General features: G+C 46.5%; 2 protein-coding genes across 2 annotated transcripts in view; one reads left to right on the forward strand and one right to left on the reverse strand.

Annotated features, from left to right (window-relative positions):
• LOC120841388 (hydroxyacid oxidase 1-like) overlaps window positions 1-8,249 on the forward strand; it is a gene marked incomplete at its 3' end in the record, with an annotated part of 30,180 nt that extends 21,931 nt beyond the window's left edge. Inside the window, exons 4-5 of the mRNA XM_042294792.1 lie at window positions 2,723-2,792; window positions 8,239-8,249. Coding sequence (XP_042150726.1) covers window positions 2,723-2,792; window positions 8,239-8,249 — 81 coding nt within the window. The remainder of the gene's footprint in view (window positions 1-2,722; window positions 2,793-8,238) is intronic.
• Window positions 8,250-11,417: 3,168 nt separating this feature from the next.
• LOC120841389 lies at window positions 11,418-12,581 on the reverse strand. The gene has a single exon (XM_040212281.1). It carries the CDS (start codon window positions 12,579-12,581, stop codon window positions 11,418-11,420), a length of 1,164 nt encoding a protein of 387 aa, XP_040068215.1.
• Between the last annotated feature and the right edge of the window lie 219 nt (window positions 12,582-12,800).

Genomic DNA, 12,800 nt, shown 5'->3' on the forward strand with positions numbered 1-12,800 from the left:
CCAATCAAATGACAACGTAATGTATGTTTAAAAATATGCAAAAGCGGGACTGGCAAGCGCTGGCCGTCATTGGTAGAGGTCGGGATGAAACAAAAGCACGTGCGTGTTTCTGTAAGGTAAGCAAAAGGACGAGGTGCTCAAATAACAAACGAACGTGGCGGCTGTGTCCGTTCAACAGGCGAAGGGGGCGGGAAGAAACGGGAGAGGGAGTCATATAAAATGAAGATGGAAGGGAGGGGAAGGCACGCACGAGTGGAAAACTGAGGATGAATTTCGAACCTCTAGACGGTAATGCAGTCAAAATCTCGGTTACACCATGTCTTCTCCGAAATGGGCTTCACGCCACAATACGGGCATCTTGGCCGAGGTTTGGACCAGCCAACTCGGGATCCGTCCGACACTCGCACTCGGAGCCACCAAGGGGGCGGGGAGGGAGAGCCGAAGCGAAATTAATAATTAAAAAAATCGAATGGACTAAGTTTACTGGTGATCAGCGCAACGAGGCTCCGTCAGGGAGTGCAGCGAGGCAGTTCAGAACCATATAGTCCCAAGTGTGCAGAGTCAGTGTTATGAGTGCAGAAGGATATTAACGCCTGATATCTTGGTTAATGAAAAAAGCGAGTGAGACTGGCGTGTTTAGGATTTTCCCCACTATATTCTCCGTACATGTGAATTAGCAGAAAAAATATAATCTTGTTTTCTTGCACCTGTGTTTAATCATTTGTCAAGAAGTGATGACTTTTTCTAATTATTATTACGCAATGCAGCAGATAATATTTCTGATTTATGCGTGTCATATACGCATATTATACGTATATCATAGTGATTCGATGAGGTTGGAAAAGGAGCGAGCATGGGTTGAGCTTTAGACATTGCTAGTGTTCGGCTATCCTCATTTTGGATTGTACTCGAGCTATTATTCGAATGTTTCGCGATCCTGTTTGTGATGAACATGAGCACTGCTGATGGCAATCGAGTACGTCACAGTGTCATGTGACTCGTGGTAAGTCATGATGCCATTTGACGTCACGGCGTCAAGAATAACACTAATAAACCTAGTGACACTCTCAATGTAAGTCGACTTTGAGTCACTTGACTGCGTCACGGGACCACATGATGAATCACAGTGCCAGTAAAAAAGCGCCAGGAAAACCCATAATTCCTCATATCTTGCTCTTATCCTACTCTTACTCAACCGGAAAAAAATACAACGGAAAGATGTTCGAAGCGCCGCACGGTATTTCTTTTGTAACAAAATGAATGTTTGTGAAATAAAAATTGTCAGCTGTATTTTTATGTAGTGATCAAATTGGCATACACCGAAGTGCAGTGCACTTCGGTGTATGCCAATACACCGAATACACCACGGCAACATGTCCACTTTGGACATGTTGCCGTTATATTTTTTTCCGGTTGAGTTCCGGTTCAGTTCAAAAATGGCGGCAAAGTTTTGGGTTTGGTTAAGTTCCGGTTCGGCTAAAATAGTGGTTCTGTTCCGGTTTCCGGTTAGGTCTGGTTCGGTTCCGAATCCGGTTCGACCTTCTGGTACTGGATATGCCATGCATCAACCTCTGTATCGGGCGGTAGTTGGCGTTACCTGGCCTATAAACACAACTATCCCATAAAAATTGTTTTTATAAATTAAGATTTTCGCAAATAATTTGCTTCATCAGTTTTTTTTTTACTATCACGCTTCTTTAGACCTTCTCCATGAATAGTTTAACACACTTTTGTGATTATGAAGAGCGCAATTCCGTCTGCTACCTTTGCAGGGGTTGCGGTAAAGTCAGAACGCCGATCACGCTCGATGTGAAGGATATTGGTTAAGGCACAAGGGAGCTTGCTTTGAAATCTAACCACTCTCCTTCCATCACAGGCAATTTGAGCTTGTCGTTCTGATGTTACCACAACCCGTGCAAAAGCAGCTGAGGTATTTCAAGAAAAGACTTCGGGTTCACTTCGTTCGTTTTTTGTTTTGTGCAACTATTTCGGCCTAATTGCTCGTTTAGTTTCCAAGCCTTCCAGCTATCCTCCATTTATGTCAAACTCTTTCAATTTTAAGTTTAGTAATTGCCCCACTCCTCTCACGAAACGGCCAGGTCATGTCCCCCGGTCCCTCCTTATTTGGTGTGTTCCGATATGCTCCCGATTCCAGTCTGCGCAAGTTCTTCAACTTTCCTTGTCTGATTGAATGTCCGCGACCTTATGCACAGTATAACCATTAACTTAAGGTAACCTAAGCAGCATCAAACCTTTCCATATTTCCCCAACCAATTGATATTTGATAAAACTTTGCTTTCTTGAGTTCCATGATGAGCGAATGTATTATGCAAAAACTGCATCCAGACATGTTCGAAGCAAACACGTATGTAGAACAGATATGCTTCGATAATACTTGAGGCGTGTTTGCACATATCTTTTTCACCATGTCCACCGGGAACACCATGTGTTTTGTATGATGCTTGCGGATTGTGACGGGTTTACAGAACCCCCATAGACATCAACTCTCGCCTCGCTACTCGTCACCACGCGTATGGTCATAAACTCTACAATGCTTATGTTTTTACTATAGCTACCGTCTTAAACTTTAGCGTGAAAGAGCCTCTTCATCTGCCTGCGGTCGTCGGATAACAAAATCGCTACACGAGACATGCGGACAATATTGTCATTTTATTCCGGACCACACATGTGTGTCTATAACAAGGCTTCTTTACGTTTTCAGGGTGAAGCCGGAGTGAGGCAAATGCTGGCGATACTGAGGCGAGAGGTGGACCGAGATCTTGCATTAATGGGTAATTGCTTTCTTCATACACCTCTCCAACAGGTGAAGACAATAAGGGACAGGACTAGAATGCATAAAGCGGTGAACTTTGCTTGCTGCCTGCCGTATACCACGAAAAACTTGATGTCGTATTTTAGCAAGACATCTGCTCGTTGCTCCAATTTCCTCTTGAATGTTGTCCACCACTGCACGACGCGAGCACCGACCGTAGTTGACTATGCACTATAAAAAAAAAGAGGGGGGGTGGAATTGTAGGATAAATCGATTTTCCTCCCTTTCGCCAACGGAAGGAAAGGAAGTTGTTTCCTCTCCTTCATTTAACAGATTGACATTCAGTGCCGTCTTGTAGCACTTAAAGAAAGAAAAATCACTTCCTCCTGCATGTTCGTGGCCACAGCGGTGGTCAGATCGGTGACAGCAGGGACAAGAACTTGAGTGCTCAATTTCTTTTTACATCCTTGGAGGCATTAGATTGGGGTGCTGAATTTAGATTGTATTAATATAAAGCTTGGGGGAACCTTTCGCCGGTCACGAGCCCGGCGCTCCATTTAACGAAAGTTAGCCAACGCTTGCCAAAGACCGGAGAAAACAGCGGCTTAGTTTACCTTTCTGTTAAATAACGTCCTGGTAAACTCTTTTATGGGGTAAAACCTGAAAGAACTCAGTGACGTTTTCTTTGCTTTTTGCAAACAATAACCAATAAAGCATTTAGCAGCATTAGAAAAACATCCAGCAACACTGGGCGATCGCCGCGAAATGGCGGGGCCGTGGAGCCCACAGTAAGCTAGGTTTGGCTGGTTTCGTTTCACTGGTTTGGCGTGTTGGGTTGTGCCTCGTTGCCTGTGCCGCGTATTTTGGCTTGTTCCTTGCGGAACCAAGTCTGGCTAGTATAAAGACTGATTTATTTAGCTTAGAGTAAAGTTATGAAGTTAAGAATTGCCCCAACGTTTAAATCGGTAGTTTTTTGTTAATATTTCAAAATTTCAAAAGGGAGTGAAAAGACTTGCTCAAGCTATGGAAATTTCCAGACCACAAATTTGTCACAACAAAAAAGAACCTCTAGATGAACCACGATTCGGCGTTTGCGGTTTACATGGGCTCAATCGAGAGCTGTAATTCTTTTACACACATACAAAAATGTGAGAATGATCTCTCCCGTTGTGGTATATTCGAAGCCCATTAGCGTTATTGGGAAGCACCTTTTAGTTTACGGCAATAAACAGGTAGTTTAATTTTAACACAAACAGAATTGATAAAGAGAGCGTATAGCGGTTACATAAAGGCCGTCTTTCGTGAGTGTTTTGTGGCTCGGAGATTGTTAGATAGAAGAATATTTGTCGCGGTGATACAATAATTCACTAATATCTAATAACTGGTAGTACCCATAAGAGGAATCACCGTAAATACTGTACTTTCGCAGGACTCATAAAATCAACATTAAAAAGTTTTTATAGGAATTACTTAATTAATCTATTGCGGCAATTTTAAAGGCGTTAGATTAAGAGGTATATACAATTCCCTTAAAAAAATCTATAGAAATATTATGTAGTCATAATATTTCGTCGGCCTTTACATGGATATTAGAAGAGATGTGCCTATAAGTATCTCATTGGAATATTAAAAAAAAGACTGCCATACATAGCGATCGGGTGAACCATTCAAAGTGTCTGTCGTTACGGGTTTCTGCCTTGTGTTGCTCTTGAATGTGTGCTTTGTTTGCTGTTTGTATATGTAAGTGGATTGTATTGTATATTCACGTTTGTCTGTGTATTCAGAACTTGAATGGCAAAAAAAATACAAGCGGCGAAGTTTCGATTTTTTTTTTTCTGTTTGGTTTGAAGCGCCGTTTGGTGGAAACCACATCGATCACATTACGTGGCCCTAAGCGCCGAATCGCCCTATGCGAACACTGTCGTGTTTCCCGTGCGAAAGTAAAGTGGTAAGCTTTGCGAGTTGGTAAACGTTGAACACGATGAAAAATAGCACACAAAAGACAAGAAAAAACGAGTAAGAAACTCATAACACAAACAGGCACGCGCCTGTTTTTGTTCTGTGTTCCTTTCGCGTTTGTCCTTGTCTTTTGTGTGCTCATTTTTCATCGCGTTCCCGTACGAGATATGAGGTTCGTGCTTGAAGACGGCTCTTTTAGAGTCTCTTGTGCACCTGAAAGACGCCGGAAAGGAGTATACGCCGTTCGCTCTTATTACGGTGAAGAGCCGTGCAGATGGACGAGCCTTTGGACCCGGCTCGCACTAACGTTCCGCCATGTTGGTTTAGGGGAAGAGGTTTTACTCCGTTCGTGGGAATCGAAGGAGAATCGAACCGTGGGAGGATAAAATTCCCAACCTTTTGGAATAAGAAAATTGTGCTCCCTTGCCGGAGGACTTCATCGGACATTTCTTCTTCTCCTTGAAAGGAGAAAGTTTTTAGAATGTAGTCGCTGACATTTTAAAAAGTGCATGGTGTGATCTGTTATGTTCGCACTTCTTACTTCACTCACTATATCAAATGATGTTCTCTGGAGCCTCTGACAGCTTAAGAAAGACAGGGTTCGATGAGTACCGAGTGAGCTAGTATTGCTCTAAAGCAATTGTAGCATACACAGCTACATAGGAGCTTAGAGTTTTTGGGCGATCTCATGTCTTGTCTGTAGTCTGCAAGCATCTACGAGGAGTTTCTGAAAAATCAAGGATTTTTTATATTGTCTGGCTGTTTATATTTACTCTTACATAGCGTGGACTGCCCGACATTCGAGCAGCAACAAAGAAATTGGGTCGTTTTTTTTTTTGTTTTTTTTTTTCGTGATGGATTAGCAGCGGAGGGTAAATTTGTCGTGACAGGCCGGTAAGGGGCACCTCACTCCCTTTTGGTTCGGGTAGCTTAAAGGGGCACCGACACTCCGATGGTCGTATCTTTCTAATGTCTAAAAGGATGCACGTCGTAGTCGTGGACACACAAAACAAATACCGCATCGCAAAAAAAAAAAAAAATAATAATAATAATTCTTCACCGAGCGCCCGTCTTTTTATTTTTGGCGTTTTCCTCTCTCGCTCGTCACCTCCCTGTTTCTTTTGATTGGTGACGTCACAAATAATAACATTTAGAAGCTTTGTAGACAACATTTCTATAACGTCTAAGCACTACAGTCCGAAAACATGTTTTTTGACGCAATTACGAATGCACTACGGCCCATCTTTTCGAAATACCAAAAATCGTAGTCTGTTGTGATTTCACCTTCCGGATTTTTATCCTCCCTTCGAAAACATGACGGCGCTCGACCCGTGTATAGCAAAGGGTGATCGCTGAGTCGGGGAATTGAATGAAGTGGTCTTTTTAAAGTGCCCGAGGATCTCTCAGACCTCGAAAAGGAAATTGTTAAACCGTCAAAACAGCTGGGTTTTGTGTCTGTGTATCGTAGTTTTGGTTGCGACATAGGCGGGGCACCGTCGTGTGCTCGAAGCATCCGGCAGCACGGCACGCACGCAGGAAACCGGTTTCCCGGTACGGTAGTTCCCGCGACGCCGGCGCCCTTCTCTCCTCGATTCGGGTGGAGGAGACACGTTTCGGAGCGGAGGCGCGAAAGAAACTCGACTCTCAGGAGCCCTCAAAATTTGACGTCACTCCACCGGCGCGGATCGCGTGGGAACTTCTAATTCGGCCATTTGGAAATTAATTTTTTACTTCACAAATACTGAATTTCCAAGTTTCAAATTTTGAGGGTAATGTCCAAGCACCGATTTCAATCGTTTCAAACAATTAAAAAAAAGTGATTTCATGTGTCAGTGCCACTTTAAACTTTTTTACTACGTCATTCATTTGTATGTGCTCTTATTGGCTAACGGCACGCGATATGATTGACCAGGGGGCGTTAACAAGGTGCCCGAGACTCACCACACATTGCGTCTTTTAACTTGTCATTGACTAGAGCAGTTTTAATTACAGGCTTTCTTGCTCGAAAACAAAACATTGAGAATTTCGGCATACGCCGTTTCAGCGTGAACAGTGTAGCAAATTGCCTCAACCAGTGTGTTTGTTTGTGTGTGCGTCTGCGTGTATTATGTGTGTTTGTGCGTGCGTGCGTGCCTGCGTGTGTGTGTGTGTGTGTTTTGAGATAAATATTTTAATTGCCATCGATCACAGAAGATTGTGCCTATGCGGACTTGTTCCTCGATTACCAGACTACTCAACTTGAGGGCCTGGTCAGCCGTTACTCGATAAACTTTTTCAAACTCACTTAAAAGAAGCTACTGCCCGCGCTCACACAAACCTCAAATAAGCATAAGCTTCAAGATGGCTCACGAACATATAGTGTTCAGAAGTATATATATATATCGTGCTTCCATATATGTATATATATATATATATATATATATATATATATATATATATATATATATATAGATAGATATAGATATATATATGTATATCTTGCTTCTATACTCCTTCTTGCATGCCTGTACTTGTTAGAACTCCGCCGCGAGGAACGAGCCGTACGCCATGTTTTGACAAAACCAAAACAGAAGATGACGATGTTTATTGGGATCGCGTCATGTGCGATGGCTATACAAGAAAAACGAAAATTGAGTTTCTTCACACTCCCCCACAATGACGTCAAGCCAATAATAAATAGATTCCATGGGGTACAAAAGTTGTACGGGTCTCCTAACAATGGTACCATTCGGAAGACGCACCATAGCAGCTCGTATGTGCCCGTCTCGTCCAGTCAATGCTTCTACGACTTCTCCCGTCTTCCAAAGTTGTCGAGGTTGGAGATGTTGGTGGACCAACACTAGAGTTCCTTTCTTCAGGGCACTGGAGGAAGTCGGCACCGTGAAATGAGCAGATCGCAAACTGGTCAAGTATTCCCTCTTCCATCTACGCCAAAATTGATCTGCCATCCTTTGACGGTACCGCCACCGCCTGTTGTATTGTCCTTCAAGGGGAGGCACAGGCTCCACGCTAAAGCTGGTCGGAAGTGCAGTTAAACGCTTTCCCACCAGAAAATGGGAAGGGGTGAGTGGTTCCTTTTTGGTGGCTTCGGTGTAGACGTATGTCAGAGGTCTTGAGTTAATTACAGCCTCAATGTCAGTTAAGATGGTCGTCAGCTCTTCGAAGTTGCAGTAGCTGCTACTCACAACTTTCTTGAGCGAGGATTTCACCGACCGGACCATCCTTTCCCAGAACCCACCCCACCAGGCAGCTCTCTCGATTATAAACTTCCACTGTATCTGCCGATCAGCGAAGTAGGCTGGTATCTCCTCTCCACGCAACGTGGTCCACAGTTTCTTGAGGTCCCTTGAAGCACGCTGAAACGTTTTTGCGTTGTCAGAAAAGATGACTCTGCAGACTCCTCTTCTTTACACAAATCGTCTGAAGGCCATCAAAAAATGGGGGGTGGACATGTTGGTCACTAGTTCGAGGTGAATGGCACGGGTAACAGCACAGGTGAAAATGAGGATGTAAGACTTCTTGTTGTTGCCTTTATCCCTTGTGTTGAGTGGTCCCGCGAAGTCCACACCAGTCACCTCAAAGGGGGCCGCTTGGGTTACTCTGTCTCGAGGGAGTGGAGCAACTGGCTCGGTGGCCGCTCGGCTGTTGACACGGTCACAGATCACATATTTCTTCAGCACCCTTTTTATCATCTGTCTTCCTTGAACGACCCAGAACTGTTCCCGCAGTTCTGTCAGAGTCTCAAGGGGGCCAGCGTGGAGAAGTCGTCGATGCGCAGCATTGGTTTAAAGCTCGGTAAAAGGATGGCTTGATAGAAGAATGATGGGATGCTTTGCATTGTCACACATGTCAGCGTTACTGAGGCGTCCTCCGACCCTCAGCACCCCGTCCTTGTCCAGGTATGCGTTTAAGTCCCGTAACGAAGAGTTGCTTTCCATGCGTGCTGAGCGTCGAACGCATTGGAGCTCTCTCTGAAACGCCTCCTGTTGAACCTGCAGGATCAGACACGTTTGAGCTTGTGCTACTTCTTCGGTCGTCAAATAACCCTCGCGTTTTTGGCTGGAATGTCTAGAGTTATGTATAAATCGTCGTATCCAGCCAACAACTCGAACAAGCTTCGAGAGGGAACTGTGGCGCTGCATAGGCAAAACCTGTTCTTCTTTCAGTGTCACGCTGTGGACTCGAACTTGTTTCTTCTCTTCATCAGCCGCGGTCATATCAACACCCGCTTCATGCGTTGGCCAGGCAGCAGGTGGCTCCGTGAGCCATGGCGGTCCGCTCCACCATGCCGCACTCGACTTGAGTGCTTCGGGTGCCACCCCTCTTGCGAGCAGATCAGCCGGATTTTCTAGTCCAGGACAATGGTTCCAAAGCTCTGGATCAGTCAGCTGTTGAATCTCTAATACTCGATAGGCCACAAAGGGCTTCCACTGCTGAGCAGAACCTCGCACCCAATGTAGTGCGATTGTTGAGTCTGTCCAGAGGTACCAGCTGGCAACTTGTAGGTTCAACGACCTAGTAAGGTAATCTTTCAGCCGTGCCCCTATCACCATTCACATCAATTCAAGTCTTGAGAAAGAAAGTTTCTATAGCGGCGCCACCCGGGTCTTGGACAAAACCAAAGTCACCCTCATTGGTGCAGTCTGCGTGCACAGGTACGCCACAGCCCCATAAGCCTTGGGACTGGCATCTGTGAATATGTGGACTTCATTTCGGTCATCCTCAGGAAGTTCAAGGCACCTTCGGGGTACTGTCACTTTCGTTAAATGGTGCAGTGCTATATGCTACTGCGTCCATCTTGTTTGAACCTCTTCAGGTAGTGGCGCGTCCCAGTCGACACCCAGTTCCCAGGGGGTTCGGAACATCAGCTTGGCTGTCACGGTGACTGGGGAAGGGAGTCCTAATGGGTCATAAATGCGAGATGATGCCTGGAGAATGAATCTTTTCGTGTCGCAGTTCCGGTCTAGGAATTCCAAAACAGGCCCCATGGAGAACGCCAGGCAATCGCTGTCTTTGTCCCAGACAAGTCCTAACACTCGAGAAACGCTAGGGGTGGTACACTCTACTTGATCTAGAACACACCCGGTTCCTTCCTTGTTGAATAGCTGCTGCAGCTCCGTAGAATTTGTGTTCCACTTCCGCATTGTCATTCCGGCTAGCTTCATGACATGTAATGTTTGTCGATAGAACTGTTCCGCCTCTTCCTCGGTGTTCGCTCTGGTGATAAGATCATCGACGTAGAGTCTTCCGGCTAGTGATTTCGTTGTTTCCGGATAGTCCTCTGTTATCGACAAGTGGTGACGTAGCGTGGCTGCGAGAAGGAAGGGGCTACTGGTCGCTCCGAAAGGAACCCTTGTCATCCTCCAGACCTCTACAGGAGGGTTCGGCTCTTGCTTCGTTGGCATTCGTTCGCACCAGAAAAATCGTAGAGCGTCACGATCTTCCAGTCTCAGTGATATCTGTAGAAATGCCTTCTCAATGTCTGCACTGAGGCCGATACGATGAATCCGAAAGTTCAGTAACACTTTCAGGAGGTCTGGACTCAGGTTTGGTCCTGGCTCTAGTGCGTCATTCAGAGACAGACAGCCTGGTTCTCTTGACGACGCATCAAACACGACTCTGACCTTGGTCGAGAGGCTGTCAGGTCGTAACACAGCACGGTGAGGCATGTAGTACACTCGGTTCTCTGCCTTGTCTGCATTCGGGGAAATCTTTTCCGCAAATCCTTGCTGGAGATACTGGCGAATTGTCTGATCATACTCAGTCAGCATCACATCGTCCTTAAGCAACTTCTTTGTGAGGCTCACCAGACGCTTCCTTGCAACCACTTCGTTGTCTGCCAGCTGAAGATTCATTGGCTTCCAAGGTAAGGCCACATCGTACCGTCCGGTAGTTAGCTTGATGCATGATGTAAATGCTCTGACAGCTTCATTCTCCTCTTCCTTTTGTGGGAGGTTAGGATCGGTGATGCCCATGCTTTCCAGCTCCCAAAATGACCGGAGCTCGGTAGACAATGAGCATGTGCTTCCACCCACATTGGCCTTCAGAACTGCCGCAGTAGAACAGCAGGCAGTCAAACCGCCGTGGGGAATCGGTCCTTGAAGTGTCCATCCAAAGTCTGTTTTGTCAGCGACTAGAGCGCCTTGCACTTTTTGGACCTCACCAGAGACAAGAGTCCAATAGTAGTCAGCACCAATAAGAATGTCAATGCCACGTCTTGTTAACTGGGCTGGTGGCAAGGTGACGTCTGCCAGCTCAGCTATCTGTACTTGGACTCCTTGCACAACACTCTCAGGTAGAAGAAGATGATCGGAGCAAATCTTTGGTATCTCCAGAGCTTCTGGGCAGTGCTTCTTTTGGCTGTACTGGCTCCTTAGCCAGACTCGTACCCTTCTGCGTTTTTCCTTGATGACGTTTCCTACTTCTCCAAAAGGGTAGATAGTAATGTCTTCTTCACCAACAACCTCGAGCTGCAGCTTACGTGAAAGTTCTTCCATCACAAAGGTTCGTCGGCTTCCTCCATCAAAAAGGATGCGCGTGAGAGCTCTTTGCTGTTTCCCTTCTGTCCAGACCTGAGCTGTTTGAAGTAGTACAGCAGGTGTTTTATCGCTCTTCCTGCCAGTCGAAGAGTGCAACTCTGCTGCGGTGCTCTTTCTTTTCTTCCAGGATGGGTCACACATTTGAGTTATGTGCCTTCGCCCGGATGTTTCACACATGATTCTTTAGTTGCGACATTCTTTGGAGGTGTGTCCCTTGATCGAACACCGGAAACATCGTCCTGCTTCTCGAAATCTTTGGTTCTTCTCCTCCAGAGAAATTGATGTTCAGTCTGTTTGGAGCGACTAGTTGAGGAAAGAGCAGCGGCTGATCCCTTCAGAGAAGCCTTTCCGCCTTCTGTTATTTTGCTATGGCTCATACTCTCGGCTTCTCGCTGACGGACTTGTTGAGCCTCTTCACGGCTCTCCACTTCGAGCTTAAGGAAGCGTTGTAGGCTCTCTATTTTGATACAGTCGTTTTCCTTGTCCGTAGGACGTCGGCACTTGTGGTAATCAATGACTAACTCTCCCGGCAGCATTCTCAGTAGCGCAGAGCAGAGCATAGCTCCGTAAGTGTCTCTCTTCACCCCGAGCGCGGTGAGAGCGGCCCTATTACGTTGCAAGTGGTCACAGAGACGTCGCAATCCGCTCACCTCGCTCGAGTGTTGTACTGCTGGTAAATCAAGTAGTTGGGAGAGGTGTTCTTGAATGAGAACGTCAGTCCGACCGAAGCGCTCCCTGAGAAGCTCAACGACGGTATTGTAGTTTTCCTCTCCCGTTGCTTGAATGCCGGCTATCGCCGATGCCGCCTTTCCCGTAAACGTCGACCGCAGGTACAAGAACTTCTCAGCGTTAGAGAGGCTGTCGTTGTCATGTATGGCTTGCTTGTACTGTTCCCAGAAGGGTTGCCAATCGGTAGCTGCACCGCCAAACCGTTGAAGCTCCAGTTTCGGCAGCTTCACCTTAGAGGTTGCAACGTGTCCGTCGCCGTCGTTGTGAATCCGCGTTGTACCAGCTTGGGGCCTCGCTCGTCGGAGTTCCTCTACCACCTGTGCGATGGTGGCGATGTACGTGACGAACTTGTCGTCATATTCAATCGTGCGGGCGTAGTTTTGCTCAACGTCTCCGTCAGGTACCAGTGGTTCGATGGATGCGTTCACGTTGCTCAGCTGTATTCGCAACTCACTGAGCCTCACCGATAATACGTTGAGGCTTCGCTCGTCGGAGTGGCTTGCGATAACTGCGTCGATGGCGGAGATCAGCCTCGTTACATGAGACCTCAGAGCCGTCCGCTTCTGCTTTAGTCGTTCCATGGCGTCTCTGGGTCTCGCGGCGCTGCTGGCGTTGCGGCGTCACTAGGCCTCGTTGTGCGATAACTTCGGTAGCGTCGCTGGAGCTCGCTCTCTTGCGGCGTCCCTTGGCTCGTTTCGTTGCGGCGTCACTAGGAATCGTTGAGTAATAATGTCAGCAGCGTCGCTGGAGCTCGCTCTCTTGCGGCGTCCCTTGACTCGTTGAGTGATAACGTCGGTAGC

The sequence above is a fragment of the Ixodes scapularis genome, unplaced genomic scaffold, assembly GCF_016920785.2.
Source record: "Ixodes scapularis isolate PalLabHiFi unplaced genomic scaffold, ASM1692078v2 PGA_scaffold6__148_contigs__length_123643588, whole genome shotgun sequence".
NCBI lineage: Eukaryota > Metazoa > Arthropoda > Arachnida > Ixodida > Ixodidae > Ixodes > Ixodes scapularis.